Source organism: Sarcophilus harrisii, chromosome 4, assembly GCF_902635505.1.
Source record: "Sarcophilus harrisii chromosome 4, mSarHar1.11, whole genome shotgun sequence".
NCBI classification, from domain to species: Eukaryota; Metazoa; Chordata; class Mammalia; order Dasyuromorphia; family Dasyuridae; genus Sarcophilus; species Sarcophilus harrisii.
In genome coordinates, this window is record NC_045429.1 from 287,083,851 (window position 1) to 287,105,193 (window position 21,343).

At 38.9% G+C, this 21,343-nt stretch overlaps 1 protein-coding gene across 3 annotated transcripts; it reads right to left on the minus strand.

The window, feature by feature from the left end:
• Nucleotides 1–640: 640 nt before the first annotated feature.
• Nucleotides 641–21,336, minus strand: TRIM7 (tripartite motif containing 7). Of its 3 annotated transcripts, XM_031965253.1 has the most exons (8): nt 20,562–21,333; nt 18,374–18,469; nt 13,529–13,759; nt 11,752–11,774; nt 11,122–11,237; nt 10,348–10,383; nt 9,742–9,822; nt 641–9,407 (listed from the first exon to the last, which is right to left on the minus strand). In XM_031965253.1, exons 1-8 carry the CDS (start codon nt 21,054–21,056, stop codon nt 8,893–8,895), a joined length of 1,593 nt encoding a protein of 530 aa, XP_031821113.1. In that variant the 5' UTR covers nt 21,057–21,333; the 3' UTR covers nt 641–8,892. The 3 variants fall into 3 exon arrangements, with proteins under 3 accessions (XP_031821113.1, XP_031821115.1, XP_031821116.1); XM_031965255.1 differs by lacking the exon at nt 9,742–9,822 and having other exon boundaries at nt 20,562–21,332; XM_031965256.1 differs by lacking the exons at nt 641–9,407; nt 9,742–9,822; nt 10,348–10,383; nt 11,122–11,237; nt 11,752–11,774 and adding an exon at nt 16,023–16,056 and having other exon boundaries at nt 13,641–13,759; nt 20,562–21,336.
• Between the last annotated feature and the right edge of the window lie 7 nt (nt 21,337–21,343).

Below are 21,343 nucleotides of genomic sequence, written 5' to 3' on the forward strand. Positions count from 1 at the left end.
AATAATAAATTGCCTTTAAAAGAAGTATTTAAATGTTAATTAAAAGGTGGTGGCAAATAGGCAGGGAATGTTCATCCAAGAACCCCTGCAGCTTTTTAGCTATAGTTTAAGTTGTTATTGCAAAGTCTCAAGTCACAATCCGGGCACAGGTTGAAGGCACATCCTTATGAGAGGTCTTCTCTCAGTTTATCCCATACATAATGAAGCATACTCATCTCCAGACACATAAGTGATGGTCACAAGGTGCAGACATATGCTGTAGGGCATGATAACTATGTGAATCAATTTTATTTGGCTCTGTTTATTTGCTACAAGGATTGCTGCTTCCTCTCCTCAGTTTTTAATTGGTATAGGGGATAGGATTAAGGGAGAGGTATTAACAATAGTGAGGGAGAAAAAAAAAAGAGAGAGAGCCATTACACCCAGAAGGAAACACAGATAAGCATGTCAGTTTTGAAAATAACATGTAGAATTTATTATACACCTTTTTAAAAAGTGATATAAAATAGAGATCCCTGGTTTCATATAGAATCATTCTTTGTGTCCTCCTGTATGTGTATGTGTAGAAATGCCTTTTTTAATAGGGAAGAATTTAAATCTAGAAAAAAATACTTTTAAAAAAAGACAATAGTCAATGCAATTTGTAGGACAAAAACATTTATTAAGATGGTACATACCAAGTACAATTGGTGTAAAACATTCCTCACATAAAACTAGGGAGAAGTACCCCACAAATACATCAGTGGACAATATGGGCAAAGACTTTAGGTACAATGATGAGGCACAAGTGTAGGACATAGCAATGGAAAAGACACCTCCCAAGTCTTGGTATTTCAGACCTAGCAGTCTTTTCTCTCTTTATGCAAGCCTTTCATAGTTGCACTTTGAATTCTGAGTCTGCTGGGCTAGTTGCTCAACTGGACCCTCAAAATATTTTCTTGAGTCTCTCTTTTTTCTCTGCTGCTAATTTCCTTGGAGCTGTTTCCTCCCTTGGGTCTCTATCTGAATCTATATGGACTGTGGGTCTCTGCTTCCAGCTGAATCTACCATTTTTCTGTTGGTCAAGTACTTTAAAAGCAAATCTCTTCCCTCTTGCTGTCTTTAGTTTAGAGGCAAGAATCTCTACCACAACTGCTTCCAACTCTCCAGTTCTGAAATTCATTCAAGGCACAAAGGAGAAAGATAATTTTCTGCCAATTCTTGTTCCTTTCTTGACTCAATACAAAATATTTCATATCTCATAAAGGGATCGAGTCATAGAAGACCATTTACTTTCAACTTCATTATCACTTTGTGATTATATTCTGGGCTCTCTAGGACTAGAATCAGCTGAGATATGAATCTCTTAGACATATCCCATCTCTTGCTGTGGGTAGGTCAACCTCAGAGACAGGAAAACTGTCTCTGGTTGCAGTGAAACTACTGGTTTCATGATCATGAGGCAGGTCAAAACTTTTTAACTAAATTTCATTCAACAAGCAGCTTTAGAGCACTTCACTACTATATCAGATACTGTCAGAAGATATACACAGTGTATAACAGCATATAATACATTTTTTTCTTCCCATTTGAGGACCAGCTTGTTCATTTTCTTTACTTTTTTTCTCTTTTCTTAAAAAAAAAAAATTATAAAGGATGGCCCTCTCAAGATGGGCAGTGATTGCAAACATTTCCAGTAGAAATCAACTTTTTAAAAAGTGTTAACACATTGTTTTGACATACTTTCCTCTACCATCTTATCATGCCTTACAACAAAGACTTTAAAAAAAAAAAAGTTCATGATGCTGAGTGAAGCAGCAGAACCAGGAAAACATTGCACACAGTAACAAGACTGTATGATGATCAACTATGATAGACTTGGTTCATCTCAGCAATTCAGTGATCAAAAGCAATTCCAATAACTTTGGATGGAAAATGCCATCATCAGAGAGATGGCGGCCTACGAAGACCAAATGTGGAGCAATGTATACTATCTTCACTTTTTTTTTCTCTCATGGTTTTTCCTTTTGTTTTGATTTTTCCCTCCCAACAAAACTCAAATGGAAATATGTAAAAGGTGTTATGTATAACCAGAATAACCATGTATGTATAACCTAAAAAAATAAAAAACATTTAAAAAATTCAGCTAAACCAACTGATACATCAACCATATCTGATGTATTCAATATTCCACATCCATAGTCTCCTATTTCTGCAAAGGAGGGAGGTTTATCTTCTCTAAGGCTAAGTTGAGACTCTGACCAGAGCACTCAGTTTTGTTTCCAATAGATAATCTCAAAGTATAAATTTGTTACTTTTCTGCTCAAGAAGCTCCATTACCTCCCTATTCAATTCAATTCAATAAGCGTGTATTAGTCAACTACTATACTATATACTTTGCAAATGGAAAAAAAAAACAAAAACAAATACCAACCCCACCAAGCCCTCAAAGATTTTATAAAAAGGGAAGAGGACAGTAGCAGAAAAAAGGCAGTCTCAAAATATATAGAGAAAATTAAAATAAAGTAATTTTGAAGAGCAGAACACTGCAGACTTACCGGAGGAAATAGCACATCTCTAGGATAAAATACAAACTTGTTTTGCTTTTAAAGTCCTTTGCAATCTTGCTATAACCTAGCTTTTCAGATTGATTACACATTATTTGCTTTCTTATCCATTTTCCTTCCAAAAAGACCAAATTGCTATTCTCTAAATAAGGTACTCCAAATCTCATTTATGGGCCTTTGCACAAATTGGACACAACTGAAATACTATAGTTCTTCCCTCCCTCTCCATCTCCCCATAGACTATAGTGCCTTAAGGACAGGAAGGTGGGATTTTTGTTTTCTGATTTTGTTTTTTTAATCCTTAGCCTTCTTCAAGGCTAGCCTTCCTCCTTTGTCTGGGAAGCAACATTCTAACCAGATGCTGCCTAGAAAATCCTCCCTCCTCTACTAAGGAAGTAGTTCAGGAATGATGTCCATGGACATACTCTTCTGTGGCAATGTGTATGAGTCTATATACCTGTACAGAATATTCAATCTAATACAGTGACTTTTTGTCATCTCTTGATCTGGAATGTTAACTCTCAAGTCTCAGATTTATACTCACAAATGAAAAAACTTGGATAAACACATTGGGGTTTCTACCCTAAGGAAGTCTTTAATTACCAGGGGAGGGGAGGGAGGAAAAGGAGGTGAGAAAAGGAAGAGAAATTCCTCCTCTCTCCTTATCTGGTAGCATTCTAGAATTTGACAGGGAACAGGTGAAAAGAAGCCTAGAAAGTCGTCTATACACTTCTTTTTCACATATATAAAACGCAAAATGGTGACTTTTTTTTTTTTAATTAAAGTTTATCCTCTTGAATCTTTGTCAACCAATTCATCTTTGAATCAATTTATGTCCTCCTAGGCTTCTCATTTTTCACTGTACCTTACTGTGCTATAAGATAGGCCATCACATTCATGTATTATAATTTGCTTAGCCATTCCACAACAGATGAGTATGTTTCCAATTCTTTGTGACCACAAGAGAAGCTATAAACATTTTAGAGTATGTAGAAACTTTCTTTTTCTCAATGACTTCTCTGGGGTCATTGTGGACAATAGGATCCCTATGGACATTTTAGTCACTTTATTTGCACACTTCCAAAATGTTTTCCAGAATGGATTGTACCAATTCACAACTATACCAATAATGCATTAATCTTTATCTTTTCACTTCTCCACATTATTTCCAACATCTATAATCATTACCATTTGGCTGAATGTAAGGTAAAACCTCAGACTTGTTTTGATTTACATTTCTCTTAGTAGTAGTATTTTAAAGCATTCTTCTATCTAGTTAATAGTTTGCAGTTTGGAGGGGAATTGTTCATATATTTTGACCATCTTCAATTAGAAAATAGCTTTTGGTTTTTATTTTTAATTCCTTGTAAGTTCTGATAATGTATCTTAGGAAATCTTTATCAGAGATATTTGAAACAAAGATCACATCTCTTATCCTAGCTGGTACAAGTTTTTCAGTTTCATATAATCAAAATTGTTTTATATCTTCATCTTCTGACAGCTTTATTACTTACCCAAAACAGTGAAAAGTATATGCTTCTTTTAGTATGATCTTTCATATTGAAATCACACATCCACCTTTAACTTGTTATTGTAGAAAAAGACGTTGGTCTAAACCTATTTTCTAGAAGACTATTTTCCATTTTTCGTAGGTGTCCTTATCAACTAAGGTCTTTCCAAGGTAATTTGTTTTGACATTTATTGAACATTGGATTTGAAAATTTCTGATTCTTCCATGTTTCCATATGTTCTGATGACTTACTTTTCTATTTTTAAAAACTGGTACCAAATGGTTTTGATGACTTTTGCTTTGTATTATGTTTAAAGACCTGAAAAGGTATTCTACATTAATTACTACCTTTTTTTTTTATCGTTTTCCTTGATAAAGTGAATATCTTCTTCCTCCAAATGGTTTTGTCATCTAGCACTGAAAAATATCTTATTTGGTACATATATTAAATCTGCATATTAACTTTGGTACTATTTGAATATAAATATTGACCCAGCTCAGCCATGTGCACTGTATATTCTTCCAAGTATTTAAATAATTATTTCTGTAAGGAGTATTTTGTAATTCAATCTATGCATGTATTGAAGATATTTTGGTAGACTGTCTAGCAGCTTTAAAAAAAAAATTTTTTTTTAAAGAATTATCAGTTTGGCAGCTGCATGAAGGATGGATTAGAAGTCAATTAAGCTTTTGCAGTACCTCAAGAGATGATAAGGGCACAAATAACTCTAAAATCTTACCTCTTCAATCTTAATTTAGTCATTTCTCATTTAATATCTTTATCTCTTCAATCTAAATTTAGCTAGTCATTTCTTATCTAATATGCTAGTATACTATACCAGATTGCCCCTATTTATTTCATTTTCTTTCAGTTGACCTTCAATTATTACTAAGTTTTCTTTTCTTACTGTTGTGCTGACTATTCCATCCCCCTCCTTAGGTGTTTAACATAACACTGCAGAGCAGATCCAAAATTCTATCTTAAACCTTTCACTAAACTCTCTACAAATTATGACTTTCTTAATCTCTTAGAACTTCTCTTTCTACTTTTAGATAAATTGAGTCAATATTCCTTTAATTAAACATGACTTTCTTGCCTCTGGGTTTTTTGCTTGGTTATACCTGTTGCCTAGAAATACCTACTCACCAAAGAATGACAAAATATATCACCACTTTTATTCAGGGTTTTCTAACGATTTTCCTCTCCATATTACCTTCCTGATTAGACTCGTAAGAACATGGATTCAGAACAGTAAAAGATCTTAGAGATCATATAAGGCAAACTCCTCATTCTACAGATAAATGAAGCCAAGAAAGTGAAAAATTTTCCCCAAGATTACAAAGTTGACTCAATGAAACTCCAATAGTATCCCAATACCTCTGAAAATACACTCCTATTTGGCATTTAAAGGTCTTCAAAATCTGACTTGAACCTATCTTTCCAGTTATATTACATTTTTCCCTTATACACACGAATCAAATTGATTTACTTGCTGTTTCTCATAATATCCTATCTCTGTGCCTTTGAAGAAACTATAGATCTCTGAATCTGGAATTGCACTTCTCCATCATACTGGCCATTTCCTTAGAGCTCAGCTCTATGTGAAGCCTTGTCTGATCTCCCTAGAATCTTGTGCCTGTCTCCCCAAAAAAAATTGCCTTGTATTTATTTTACATTATCCTATTCATGTACTATACTTATTGTCTCCCTCAATAAGATAGACTTCTTAAGGATTTTTCATTTTATATTTGCATTCCCAAATAAATGAAAAAGCTGGGATCTAGATTCAGGTCCTTAACTTCAAACCTAGTGATCTCCCTACCATATTCATAGTAGTCAATTCCTAGTAATCCAATGCTGCAATTAAATGCCTGACCCTGAACACAAGACATGAGTTCAAATCCTGCCTACTTAACTGTACAAACCCTGGATGAATCATTTAACTTCTTTCCTCAATTTTCTCATCTATAAAATGGGGATAAAAATAGCTACTATTTCCCAGGGTTGCTGAGATAAAATATGGTATTTATTTATAAAGCACTAAACTATAAAGTTAAGTGACATAGAAATGCTAGTTATCATACACATGGAAATATACTTTTCATCAAAAATTTTTATGGGCATCTATGAGAAAAATACTGTGTTGAGCACCATAGATGTCTTATTACTCTATATACAAAATCAGTCATTTAAGTATTAATTCTAGTTCCCAGAAACTGGAAGACTTAGACACAGGGATCCCTAAAGAGAAAAGGGAGTTTTTGGACAAATATCTATGTCCAGAAAGTATGAAAATACTTTTTTTAAAACAGAGGACAGAGAAAAATAAACAAAGAGGACAGTAGAAATTAAGGTGACTACAATTAACTCAAAGGCAGGATTCCTGGAGTGGATAAGGACAGAGTTTACAAGTCAGCATGGAAAGCTGGGTTCATCTCAAGCCTGGTTCCTCAAGAGTTCTGCTCTACTGCTGCCTTCACAGGTGGTAATATCCTACCCCATAAGATGTGACAGACCCTCCAATTCCCACAACTGCCCAACTCACCTCTGTCATTTAAAAGAGACCATCACTTAAACATTTAAACATAAAGAGTGAGGGAATGAGCCTCAAATTTTCCCGAGAATGGGAGAGCAGAGAGAGCCAGTCACAGAATCAAACAGAAGCAGGATGACATTACAAGTAACTGCTTTGCTGTATATACAGCCTTCCTCTGGGGCAAGGATTCTTAACATTTTTGTGTTTTGGGGGGCCCCTCTTGATAATCTGGTAACTACGGAAAGACCCCTTCTCAGAATAATATTGTGAAATGAATAAGATAAAATACATAAGGCGACAATGGAAATCAATTATATTGAAAAACAGTTAATCAAAATATTTTAAACACAAGTTCACATATCCTAAGTTAATAATGCTTGCTCTAAGGTCTAGTCTATACCAAATTTTTCCTTTCTCCCTACCCAGAGCAGATATTAGTCAAGTCAGTATTCACTTCTGTTACAGAGACCTACACTCAATTATATCAAACTTACATGCAAACATATCTATATTATAATCAAGGACTCAAACATACTAATAGAACATTCAGAAATCCTCATCCATTAACACATAAACCCAAGAAAACAAACATATTAGTACTTACAGCATAAGGACACACAAATATACCTACATTCACATAATGAGACTACAATAAACGTATACTCCCTACACATACACACATACACTAGTATCCAGATCCACTAAATAATGTATACATTCACACAGAAATAATCACATTATCATTCAGTATAGAGAATTGCTCCATAGATACAACCACACATAGACTCATGAATGAGATCTTCCCCTTCCCATCCACCAAGAAACCAAGTAACTCAAGATGGAACTCATATTCTGTATGATCAGGGAAAGCCATTCTTCATTCTTCCCCTTTTGTTCTGTTCCCCTCTCTCTGTATCAGTCGTCAAGAGCAGGAAGTCTCACAAATTAAGGAAACTGAGGCACCATTCTGGTAAAGAGGCCATGGAAATCATGAGGGAGAACCTAGAACCCAGTGATTTAAGGTCTAGACAGTACATATATGTGTGTGCTTCTTGGAAAAGAGTTGAGTATTTACATCATTTGGTAAAACAGTGGGAGTACATATTTGTGGCAGAAAGTACCTGAATATTGACTGTTATGAGATTTGTTGCCTGTGGGTTTGTACACTAAGTGACTATGCTTGTGGAATTTTGAGTATGGATTTACATGCATATTTGGGTGCAGAGATCGATCTCTACTGTCAATGATAGTTGTATCTTTGTATTGGTAATCTGTTATATGGTTGAGAATGGAAGAAGACAGGGAAAAAGTTATGGGTCAGTGTGAGTGTGAATTCCCAAAAAGTGTGTTGGCATTTATTCCCTTAAGCAGGTACATGTCACACACATAGGCAAGGTTTTAATTTTTATCTGGGCAGAGACTGATATTTTGGAAACAGAGTTCTTTCCCAATTCAAAATGTCAGCTATAGCCAGGAAAATTGATGACCTATGAGTCTAAAGACAAGCAGCCAAGTCCACTCAGCTTTAAGTTCATTTTTGATCCTGTTGGCTACAACCTGACAAAAGTGCAAAGCAGAGAAAATAAATCATACTGCCCCAGGTCCAGAGCTGCCTTCTTCCTCAGTTGGGAGAGCACAGAGTTGAGATTCAAGTAAGCAGGAACCTATACTTAGTCCCTCTTCCATTTCCTACTACCTTTCCCCAACACCTTCTAAGGTCCGAGGGAAAATGAAGATGCAAAAAAAATTGAGATGAAAGCCAGTATAAATAGCCAGAGAAAGGAAACACAGAACAGTTTTAAGATCTAGAGATGAATAGAGACCAGGAACAGGAAGCCAGGCACATATGTACAGCCTTAACTTGCTACTTGGCAACAATTGCTGCCACCTGCCAAAACAGGCAAGGGGGAGGTTTGGCCAAAGTCTCCAGCATCCACAGTCTTCAAGGTTAAATCCACAGATAAGTTTTGGTGAAAAGGTAGTCCAAAATAAGGAGGGGAAAGAGTAAAAAACTGAATGAGATAATCTGGCTGTTTCCTTGTAATAAGCCCCAGCAAGAAGTTGGAGAAGGAATAAAGCCAGCATATAGCAAACAAGAAGCCGGGATTTGGTAGAGACCTATACATACATTAACTTGTTGCTTGTACCCCATTTCTCAGGAAAAAAAAAAAAAACAGTTTGGTCTGGCCAGGTGGGAAGCCAGGGTTGGGAGAGAGATCTGTACAGGATTAACTTCTTGCAGCTCCCAGTCCGCTAGAGATGTGAATCAGCCCCATCCTCTGAGTGACCTGACCCTATCTCATGGCCAGATCCTCAAGTATGTCCCAGTAGAGCAGACAGAGAAGAGGGGAAAGACTCGCTCTCGGAAGGTCACTCGGAAGGTGTAGATGTGTCGCATGTCCTCAGCAGCATAGAAAGACACTGCACCAGCCTCTAAATCCAGAGCAACCCGAACCCGGGCCAGCCGCCCCCCAGGGCTCAGTGAAGTACGTTCAGGAGATGTTACAGCCCAGTACTGCCCACCATTGAGCTGAAGGGCCCATACACCCTCTTCAGGAGTAAAAGGAGTAAGGCCCTTACGCCGGACACTCTCCCGGGCCACCCCAAAGGCCCAGCCATCAGCTGAGCCCACCTCCACCTCCCAGTGGTGACGGCCTGAAGTAAATCCACGAGAAGCCAACACTCGAGTATTCGTATCAAAGCGCCGGGGATTAGGAGGCAGATCTTGGGGTCGTGGGCCCAGGCGGACACTCTTTAGATCCAATGAGAGGATGAGGCGGGGATTGGCTGTGTCAGGATCCAATGTCAGTTCCACTTCGGGAGAGAAGAAAAAGAAGAAAAAACAAAGGCAGAGAAAGATATCATTTGATATAGCTCCCTGACACAAGGTGAATATCCCCCCTCCTCTCAGACAAGCTGCATTTCTCTTCTCTTGCTAAACCTGACTCAAAAAAAAAAATCCCTTTTCCATTAGGAAGCCTTCCAGGATTCCTACATCCCACCAGACCCTGATCATTCTTTTTATCCTGTGTACATTCAGATCTCATTCTGATCATTTGCACTGTGTTCTATGTAAAAAAAAAAAAAAAAAAAAAATTAAAAAAAAAAAAGTCACTGTTAAGTGTATGCCCTGTATCCCCCATCATACCAGGAGTTCTCCAAGGGCAGGGACCATGTTTCTTCCTTTCTTCTGTCTCTCCCCCCCAATGTGCCTGGTACAGGGATCTATCTGTACAGGGCGGGCGGGAATGGGGGGGAAAGAGGCACAGCAGGGTCAGTACATGTTGTAGACTGACAGACCTCCCCAAAATAAAGTATCCAGAGACCCAGGCCATAGTGTTTCTCCCTCCCCCTGGAGAAGTTACCCCACAGGCCACTGAACACATGCCCCATTGCCCTTTGGCATAATCCCACCTGTATTACGAAAAAGGCATAGAAAAAAAGAGACATATCTATAGGAAAAGATCCACAACCCTCACACATACAAGACAAAAGTAATAGAATGCCAGTTTTGGGAAGGCTCTTAGGTACAGTCTCAATTTATAGAGAAGATGGAGGACCAAGGAAAGCGGATGTGATCTGTCCATGGCCTCTCATCTGGTTAGATGCCATGAGGCTCTCTGCCCCTACAACACACACTGTCTCCCTCTGAGATAGATGACAATGCCAGAGAGAGAGAGACATTCTGGGAGACAGATCTACAGAGATGGGGGAAATTGCTTTATTTGACATCTTTACTACTAACAACATTTACCTTTCTCCTCTTTTTCCAGTTCTCCTCGAAGATCCTCTGAAAGGAGGAGGAACACAAACAGCAAGAATGAATGTTCTAGCTAAGTTAACAAACCAACATTCATTCAAGCAATATTTTATTAAATCTGCGATAAGACCAGGCACTGGGAGAGACAGAGTTGGGAAAGGAGAAAACAAGCATTTAGAGGCTCCTACCATGTATTTGTGTTAAGCATTTTACCTGGGCGGTGAGTTATATTATTGTCCCCATTTTACAAATGGGGATTAAGTGACTTGCATGGTCACAGAGCTAATAAAAATCAGAATCAACATTTGAACTCAGATCTTCCTTTCTCCTTCCCAGTGCTCTTTCCACTTTGTAACCTGACTGCAGGTCCCTCAAAGAGTTTAAAATGCCATCTTTCTCCCCACCCTGCCTTATTCCAGTGCCTGCTACCCACTCAAAAACCTTTCTTATTCTTTCTTCAGTATAATTAATAGAACAGTCTTTAGTAAGTTAGATGAGATACCTTTATAGGAAGACCCTGTAACTGTTTATACCTTTCTGCTCACCTTTCCTCCACCAGCTCCACCAGGATTAGAACCTAAGCACAATTCCTGTCACAGAGCAGGTATTTAATAAATGTTTTTGAATTAATCTGCTAATAAAGGTGGACCTAGAGTCTCTTGCCCCTTCTGCTTGAGCCTCATTAGACACATTTTAGGTCCTGCTATCCTATACATAGTGTCTTTATTCAAACCCTCCCAGCTACTCATTTCCAACAAAACCCATCACCTTTGAACTTCTTTAGCAGTCCCTTCAAAACAAAGGTCTTGAGTGAAATATTCCAAACTTTACTTTTCATTTCAGAAGAGACTGAAGCTGGTTTGGGGCCTGGTACATTGTCACACCTTGGATGAAAAAACAGAGAGGATGTCATTGGCACCAACTACTTTCCCTGATCTTTTTTTTCCCTTTTGGTCTCTGCAAAATGGAGCCATGAAACTATCTGATAATGAGAAAGGGGATATCATAGAACTTTCTAGCATGGTTCTTGCATTTTAGTCTACAGGAATCTCTAAGACAGACTCTCTATCCCTCTCCTGACAATGTCAATTTCTTGCAAACAGGATTTAATCTAAGCCTCATCTCCATGGAGCCTTAACTAAGTAACCTTTCTTAGTTCCATTCCTTCTACTTATACAGGCAACCTGGAGAGGAGTCCCCGGAAAACAGAGTATACGCTTGAAGACCTTGGAAGGGATGGAACCTATACTATTCAGAGCTTGTTGGTAGAGAAGAGAACCATTGTTCCAGAACCCTTTGCACAACTTTCTTTGGGGAAGGCCATCTGGTTTTTGCTCCCCACAATGATGCAATGAAGAGAAGAGTTATTTTAAATGCAAAGATTTATAGTTTACTTACCTGCCTAATGTGTTCTTGAATTCCTAAACAGAAATAATGAAGAAAATAATCATTATTGAATGTGCCTCATTCTCCATACAGAAAGAAAAATCAGGTTAGGTTTCAAACAAAGAAACCATGGTCATTTCCTCTTTCTTTCAGATTTTCTTCGACCTGAAAACCATCCCCTTAGGAAATTTCATTTTCCCCTTCTTTGTAAAGAAAAGTTTTCTCTCCTAGGTTTCTGAGCCCTAATATAGGCTAAATTTGTTGTCCTGAGTCTCCCCCTTCCCACAAAATGACATTTTTTTTAGCCTTCTACCCCTTTCATATCTGAATCCTACCTACTCTTTAAAGTCTAATTCAAGTCCTATCTCCTTTATGTTTTCTAGGAATAACTTTTCCTCCTCTGAATGCCTGGCACTTAGTTGCTCACTGCCTTGTATTATCTTTTTATTTTTTTTTAGTGCTTATGTTTTCTATTCTCAACTGGACTGTATAAACAACCTCAGTCAAATATCATGTCTTAAACTTCTCTGTATTTCGGTATCACTACAAAAAATCTTTGCTAAGCCCATCATTCTAGCTCCTTTGCTCTGTTGATGATCTCCAATTTATTCTGCATATGTCTTGTTTGGATGTAGTTGTTTGCACACTGTCTCTTTCATTAGACTATAATCTCCTTGAAAGCAGGGATAGTTCTTTTACTTTACTTCGTATCTTTAGCAGAAGTTTAATAAATGCTAGCACAGAGCTTTGTATATAACAAATTATCAATCAATTGAATAGAGACTACAGGAAGAACATATAGTCTTCCAGCTTTCCAACAACTCCAGACAATAATGCTATTTGTTACACACACATGAGAATTTGGGGAAGAAGAGGCACAGGAATTAAAGGAAAGCCATAATGTTTCTTAAACCAAGACCAAAGACACAAAAAGGGTACCAAGATAAAAGCTCAGACTTTAGAATTAAGATTTTAATTGTAGTCCTGCTATTTGCTACATGTAGGATTTTGGGTGTCATTTTTCTTCTTAGGGTCTCATCTATAAAATAATTTTTTCATCTCTAAAACAGGGACCTCTGATTTTCCTTCCAATTCAAATTTATGCAATACCTCTCTTAGCCAGGGCATAATCATCATTAATGATTTTAGAGAAAAAAACAATCAGTCATCTGTGCTGGATGGTTTATCAAACAACATAAAATAATGGATCATTGACAGGACTGTGCTAGATGCTAAAATAAAATGAAGTTAAAAAGCACAACAGTCTCTGCCATCAAGGAGCTTACAACCATAATGGGTAGACAACTCTCACTCCTAGAGCTCAGTCTCACTTTACATAAAAATAGTTAAGTAGAAAAGGACCAAGCACATACAGCTAGACTCAAAAGTTGAGATTTGAGCCCAGGTTTTCTGAATCTAAGCCTAGTTCTGGTCATATGAAATGAAAGGAAAGCAAAGTATGCAGCTAAGTACTAAATTAAGACAGAACGCTATCAGTACTTGAAGGAGAGGAAACCATTTAGAAATTCTGCTACCTGAAAGTAGCAGTTTATTTCTCCCACTCCCTCCCAACGTCAGGATTCCATGATCTTTATTAAATCACAGAATCAAATTCTAATATCCTATTACTCTAATATTACCCTGTTTATTACTTTGGCCTCCCCACCAAAAGAAGCCCTAATGACAAAATAAACTTAATATCCCACAAGTATTTCTCTTTTATATATCTTAAACAATCTCAATCTAATCTCTAATGGTTGTAATTCTTTGCAAGTCAGGCCCAGCTCACCTGAAGGAAGTCCAAGTCAGGTTTGTGGGATGTCTCTTCCATCTCAGTGGTGAGTTTGGACAGCAGGGATATTTCACTGCCAAGTTGGTTCAAGTTCTCAGTTTGTCTTTGGGTCACTTCTCTGGCCAGTTCTTCCAGACGCCCCACCAGCCTACTTTCCTGCTCCATCAGGAAAGCCCTCAGTGCTTGGAACTCAGCCCCGACCTTCTCCCTTTCCACAGTGACTTGCTTCTGCTCAAGGAGAAAAGTGTGTGGGAATAAGTTAAGAGAAAAAGATCTCTCAACACTGAGATTATCCTGTGCAGCCCATAAAGGAAGAACACACTCTCTCAACTCTTAACCAAAGATCAGAATAAGCATATATACACCCGTCTACATATATCCATATAACTGAACCTGCTCTTCTCCTATATATTCTTAGATACATATTCTCATCTATTTTACAAATATATTCTTTCTTCTTGGTTATCAATTCTTTCCTGTATATCATTCATTTTATATGAAATAAGACCATATATTCACAGAATTTTTTTCTAATGATCATTCCAATTAGTCTCTTATTCAGCTTGTTTAAAAAAGAAAAAAAAAAACACTTATACATTTATAATGAAGTCAGGAAACCAGGATTTCAGCAAGCTGATAACTTTCACTGTATTGTATTAGGCAACAGATCTTCTGGCCAGGGTGATAATATCTTAAGTCCTCTAGCTAGGACATCATATCTTAAGGGTCTATGGACTAATACTACAGGAAAGAGAGGAAATCTTTGGGTTTTCCCAAGCTTCTTTTTCCTCCTCCAGGTTATTTGTCTGTTCTCCATGACAAAATAACCCTCTCTTCTCATAGAAATAAATTCTCGGTGAGACAGCCTTTTGTTTATTATACAAGTATGCTGGGAAATGTACCCAGATCTACTACTGCCCAACTCTTCATTCCTTTTCTAAATGAGAATTGTCCTTTTAAAATGATCATATGGATTCAGATCGTTCCAATAATCTTGTGATAAAGAGAGCCATCTACACCCAGAGAGAGGACTGTGGGAACTGAGTGTGGACCACAACATAGCATTTTCACTTTCTGTTGATGTTTGCTTGCATTTTGTTTTCTTTCTCAGTTTTTTTTCTTCTTGATCTGATTTTTCTTGTGCAGCAAGAAATATATAAATATGTATTGGGTTTAACATATTTATTTTAACATATTTAACTTGTATTGGATTAGTGGGGAGAAGAAGGGGAAAATCTGGAACACGAGGTTTGCAAGAGTCAGTATTGAAAAATTATCCATGCATATGTTTTATAAATAAAAAGTTCTAATAAAAAAAAGATAAATTAAAAAAAAATAAAGTGATCATCTGCTCTTTCAGATTACAGAACTATGCAACTGCTTATCATTAAAATCAAGTTTAGAAACAACACTAAAAAAAATGCAATCTATTGTAGTTAGATATATCTAGATAGAATAGGAATATCAAATTCCTTTTTTAGTATTGAAAAACTCACCCACAGAACCAATTAAAATATAAGTGGGAAATGTTTAACAAACTAAGGAAAAATACAATACAACACACATAGTGTCAATTTGTTGTTTTCTCTGTCAATATGAGGCCTTCGGGGATCTGTGTGTATTTGAATTGGCTTGATGGATGAAATGCAAACCATTGCAGTATCTTTGCTAACAATACCATTATAGGATCACAAAGAATCAGAAAGGATTGAAAAACAACTGAACAACATTCACTAACTTATGGATAGCTAGGTTTTACAATTGGATAGAGTGCCAGGCTTGAAGTCAGGAAGATTCTTAGTCAAATCTAGTCTCAGCTACTTCCTAGATGTGTGACCCTGGGCAAGTCAAAAAACCCTATTTTCCTCAGTTTTCTCAACCATAAAAAGATGGAAAAGGAAATGATAAACCATTCAATTTCTTTGCCAAGTAAATCTCAAGTAGGGTCACAAAGAATTGGACATGATCAAAAACCTATTGAATAACCACAAATCTAAAGAGGCAATGTAGTTTAAATTCTAATCAAGAGAACTGAGTTTGAATCTCATTTCTGATTTGATCACATACAAGTGACTTAATTCCTCAGAGCCTCAGTTTTTTCATCTATAATCATATATATTTGCACCATCAATCCCTACTTATCCCTACCTACCAAGATTATTGTGAAAGCACTTACTCTAATGCAGTTATTGTGAACAAAACTTTACAAACCTTAAAGCATATAAATTATTCTGTTTTGAAATAATAACTTGCATTTACAAATTATTTTATAGTTATAATTATAGTGTGCCTTCTCTCTAGAACCCATAGGGTTCTAGATAGGATAGGTAAGTATTGTCCTCATTTAATAGATTAGGAGGCTTAGACTCAATGAGATCCACCAACCACTTAACTAAAGTTATAAAACTAGGACTCAAATGAAATGCCCTAACTCTTTCTATTAGTCCAAAGTTAACAAAAAAAAAAATTATCATTCAACTTGGTTACTTACCTTACTGACTGGGATTGGCCATGATGATCTTTGGCTGTTTCCAAAAATCAAATCCAAATTAATTAGAAAGATTTGCAACTAATGAAAATATTCTTGAACCTGTAATACATTCTTGTACCGAATTTCCAAAAGAATTCAAAAATGTTTTGGAACAATGGAAGAATCATTAGAATAAATTGCATGTTCTCCCAAAGTAACTACTTTGAAGAAAGTAGCACTGACTTGGAGCATAAACTAATTTTTTAAAAATCAGTCATTATCTCCATTTGCTTATATATTTACTATCTTCTCTAAGCAAAGAATCTTGCATGCCCTCCCTGTTCTTCAGTTCAGTTTCCTAAAGACCCACTGGTTCTTATTTATTCATCTATTCAACAAGCATTTATTAAAAACCTATTAAGTCTCAGGCACTGTGGTAAGCATAGGGTAAACAGACAGAAAAACAAAATCATCCCTCCCTTATGTAATATAAGTAAGTAGGGAATATAAAGAATATAAATAAAGAACAAAGGTGGGAAGAGTGGGAGAGGGGAAGAGACAATGATATCTGAGGAAAGATCAGAAATGGTCTCAAGTGAGTTCTTAACATTCAACTCTTCCATATTTTGGAATGGGCCAAAACCTTTCCACCTTCCTTACTCATATTTATCCTTTTCTCAAAAGATGGGGAGAAAGAAGTGCTCCTAGGTATTTGCTAAACTGGTTGATATGTATGAAGGAGAGATTGGGAAAGGGGTAGGAGGATAGGAGAGACATGTGGTAGAGATGAGCTATTCTGAGGGGACTTGCCTTTATCTACCAACCAGCTTTTTGACTGAAGGACTGAGGCTATTTTGGACTTAGCATAGGATGGAGTGTGTGTGTGTTTTAAGTGTCAAATGCCAAAAAGTAATAGAGAAATTTGGGGCAAAGGTCAAACAGAAGGGGCCTACAGAATTAAGCATGATAACCTGTCTCTGTCAACTTTCTAACTTGAGATTTTAACTTATTTTGCTTTTCTCCTTAATTCCTCACTAAAACCTTTTCAAGTCTATTGTGTATTAACTATATTAGCACTACAGTTGGCAGCTAGTGGTATAATGGACAAAGAGCAAGGCCTGGAGACAGAAGACCTAAACTGAAATCCAAGTACAGCTGTGTGACCTTGGGCAAGTCATTTAACCCTATTTGGTCTGGAAAAGGAAATAGCAAACCATTCTAATATATTTTCCAAAAAAATCCCCAAATGAGATTATGAAGAGTTGGACACAACCAAAAAATGACCAAACAAAAAACTCACATAACTGACTAGTTGCATTACAAATTGGGAATTTGGAGAAAATGTTGAAAAATAAGTTGTATACAGCATCCAACCAAGACAAACCAAACATCAGGTAGAATCCTTCAGAATGAGATTTTCAAGGCAGATACAAGAAGCATAGAATCTTAGAGATGGAAGGAAGATTATCTCTAAACTAGAACTCTGAGAATATCATAAGGAAACCTTTCAACATTCAAGTGCCCTAAGACAACTTTATGATGTTAAGTTACACAGGAATTATAAATTTTTTTGGAAAGATTCCACACCAAGAGTTCCCCAAACCTACTGAAATCACAGCAACCATAGACTAAAAGGTGTGTTTTTGACCTAACAAAAATATACATAGTTCTCCAGCAGCAAAAGACTGAAAGTTATTAGGGGTAGGTGTTACAAGTCACAGAAGGATCATGAGCAGAGGGACTTCCATATCCACTTTTAGGGAATTCTAGAAATCCAAAAGTAAAAAATAACCTGGCTTCTCAGACTTCCAGTTCTACTCAATCTCCCCACTAATTGTTCATATGCCTGCCAAAAGTCATAGAGAAGAGAGAGTGGAAATTAGGGAGGAGGAGACAAAAGACAGAGAGGGGGAGGGAAGGAGAGAGAGAGAGAGAGAAAGAGGGAGAGAGAGTGAGAGAGAGAGTAATATGCATGTATATACATGCACCCTTATTTATTTCAGATTTCTCTCTCTCTCTCTCTTACACACACACACACACACACACACACACACACACACACACACACACACACTCTCTCTCTCTCACTCACTTCTCTCTCCTACAGAAATTCTAACTCTTTAATATGAATTCTTCTACATAAACCCTCCAATCCATCAAGTCTATACAGGATGTTCCAAAAGTCTTAGTGCAGTTTTAATAGTTTACAACTGCACCAAGACTTTTGGGATATCCTGCATATATACTTCTGCCTCTTCCACCCATGTTTATACCTTTTCTTACTTCATATATACCCATTCAGAGGCAGTGCTACAAATTGGGTTCCCAGACATACTCAATAAAAGGTACCTCCCTAGAGTCTACTTCCTCACCAGGAGCTCCCGGCTCTCCTTTTCCTCCATGGATTTAAAATCTTCAAACTCTTCCAATTCCTTCTTCAGGGCACCTAGTCGGGATTCCAACATCTCCTGGATGGGAGAAGCAACAAGTAAATTCACTGATTTTGGGTGGGAGAGAAGGAAATTTAGAACGTCCATTGCTTTGCTCTCAGAATACAGGGCTGATTCTATTCATTGAAGAAAAAACAAAAATAACCTTCAGTGATTGGAGTGTTGGCCTACAGCTATGATAAAATTTAAACAATGGCACAAGGTCCCATTACCCAAAAATACATCCCCCACAGACCTGCAATCCTCACCAGCCTTCCCTGTTCTACCTGAGCAAACAATCAGAATCAGACCTCAAGAGGGACCCCAGTAGCCACCTCATACAACTCATAATAGAAAGGAATAACCACTGAAGCATACCTGACCATTAGTTCAACTAGATGACTGTGCAGCTGAATGGCAAAGTGGAAGATCTGAGCTCAAAATCTGTTAGAAATTTACTGGCTGAGTAACCCTGGGCAAGTCCCTTAATCTGTTTTGTCTAATTTTTGTTATCTGTAAAATGTGAGAAATAATAGTAACTACCTCACAAAGTTGTGAGGCAATATTTGTAAAGAATCTGGAATAGTTCCCTTCCCAGATCGTTTGAGTATTTTGCTCTAGGCTAAGGCTTCACCAGTAAAGCCCAATTGGAATAAGGGAGTGGGATCGATGTAATAAATTTATATAGCATTTTTTTAAAGTAAGTAATTGACATATATTTCCTTAGAGATGAGATTCTTAGCTCTTTTTCTTTTGTCCTCAAGGATCCTTCTGACCTCTGGCAAATGAGTCCCCTTCTCATAATGTTTTTAAATGAAATAAAATCAATTACGCTGGACATAATTGCCAATAAGTTTGCCCAAAAATAGTTTACAAAAAATAAATTTAAACAGGTTCGCAAACCCCTCAAAGCTTCACAACAATTCCCACAGCTAGCATTCATAAGTAATAACTTCCTGATTCTACAGAGGAGGAAATCAGGCTCATAGCAGTGACTTGTTCACTCTATCAATACTTGTCTGGTACTGAAGATAAGCTTCTGAGCTCAACTTTTTCCATGATTACCATCCCAGTTATTTAGCCACGACACCACAGTGCTTCTAAAACAATAGCTATTGCTGAAAATGTACAAAGCATCCATTACACAGGAATCCTGTGAGGTTGTTTAGGGAAGAGGATTTAGGTCAGCACCACCTCTCAATAAGAGCTGAGCAAGCTTTCCTCTAACAGGTGACTCCTACTTGTCTAGGAAGCTTGCCACCTCTTTGTTGAAGGAAAACTAGTGTGTGGCATCTAGTGGCTGGATGCGATTCCTCCCACCCAGTCCTAGGTCTTCCTCCTCATAACCAAGGGAGAAAGAATGTATCTAAAAAGGTTGTAACAGATTTAATTATTAACAAGTTCTTCCTGATTTAAAATCTCTCTCTCCCCCTCCATATATATGTACATGCACACACATATGTCTGTGTAACTTTCACTCAGCGTTCTTGGTTCAGTCCTTTAGAAGGGAGTCTCTAAAATACCCAGGCTACCTACAAAGTACCTCGGGCCGGAGTACATATAGCGCTTATAAATTCTGCCAGCTTGAGAGGAGAGCGTCCCACAACGCTCCGCAAGCCTGCGCAACCCAGGGCTGAGGCAACTTGGCAAAATCTATCCCTTTAAACAGGAAGATGACACAAGAGGGAAGGAGGAGGAGGAAGTGAGGGACCCAGGAGGATCATCCCTTAGGTAGGACTGCCACAGCAGGGGGCTCCCCAAAAGATCACCCGGAGCAGAATCAGTCGGCAAGCATTAAGAATCTTGTATATGCTGAGCCCCGGGGATATAAAGGGCAGCTTCTCAAGGAAAGACCGATCTAAAATGGGAGAGAACCACCCAAGAACTAAAAATCTACCTAGGACTGCCAGCGGCTGGGGGAGGGGAGGAGAGGGATGCCAGGAGGGGAGACGGGAGTAGGGGTCGGTGCTGAGGGAAGGGTCGCGAACAAAGGTGGAAAAAGGGGGCTACGGGGTCCGAGGGGGTGGCTGCGGAGCCCGAGGGCCAGAGCAGCAGGAAGCCGGCAAACCGCCACCAGGAGTCGCTCGCTGCCAAGGGTTGGCTGGGGCGCGGACAGCGGGGTCTCGCTCACCTTGGCCTCCTGCACCGCCTCGTCCAGCGGCAGTACGGCGTGAGCGCGGTGCTCCCGGGCACGATCGCACACCACGCAAATGGCCCGCCCATCATCCTGGCAGTAGAGTTTCAGAGGCTCCCCGTGTTGAATGCAGCCGGACACTAGGCTCCCCGCGCCCTCCCCGTCCCCGTCCCCGGACGGGGAGAGGCTGTAGCGGCGGAGCAGACTGGCCACCCCGGCCAACTGGCGATTGGGGCGGAGTTGGCTGGGCCGGGCTGGCTCCCGGCACTGAGGACAGGGCAGGGCGCGGGGGGCAGGTGACACCGGGATCCCCGGGCGCTCCCAGCAGCGGGCGATGCAGGAACGACAGAAGCTGTGGCCGCATTCGATGGACACGGGGTCCTGGAAGAGCTCCAAGCATATGGAGCACGTAGCTTCCCCGTGCAGCTCGGCCGCCAGAGCCAGAGCCTCCGCGCCGGCAGTAGGGCCGGATCTCTGCCCCAGCGCAGCCATCGGGTTAGGCGGCTCTAACTGCCGCTGCCGTCGCCCCCGCCTCCGACCCCGCCTTCGCCGCCTCTGCTGCAACACCCCCAGCTCTGAGATGCCGGCCGCCTCTTTGCTAGGGCCTAGGGACTGATTGAAGGGGTGGGGCTCTGAGGAGGGGGCGTGGCCTAAGTCTGGGCTCGAAGGGGCGCGCCTGAGGAGGGACCAAAATGGAGGGACCGTGGAGGCCAAAATCGGCTCAAGTTGTCTCCTCTTCTGGTCTTGGTGAGTACGCTTGGGCCGTAGAGGCCGGGTAC

Coding starts and splice junctions, on each gene's coding strand:
- TRIM7 (XM_031965253.1), bottom strand. CDS start 21,056: ATGGCTGCGCTGGGGCAGAGATCCGGCCCTACTGCCGGCGCGGAGGCT. Junction 10,384..11,121: donor ACTGCTAAAGAAGTTCAAAG/GTGATGGGTTTT, acceptor TCCTCCTTTCAG/AGGATCTTCGAGGAGAACTG. Junction 9,823..10,347: donor ACTGGAAAAAGAGGAGAAAG/GTAAATGTTGTT, acceptor CGCCCTGTACAG/ATAGATCCCTGTACCAGGCA.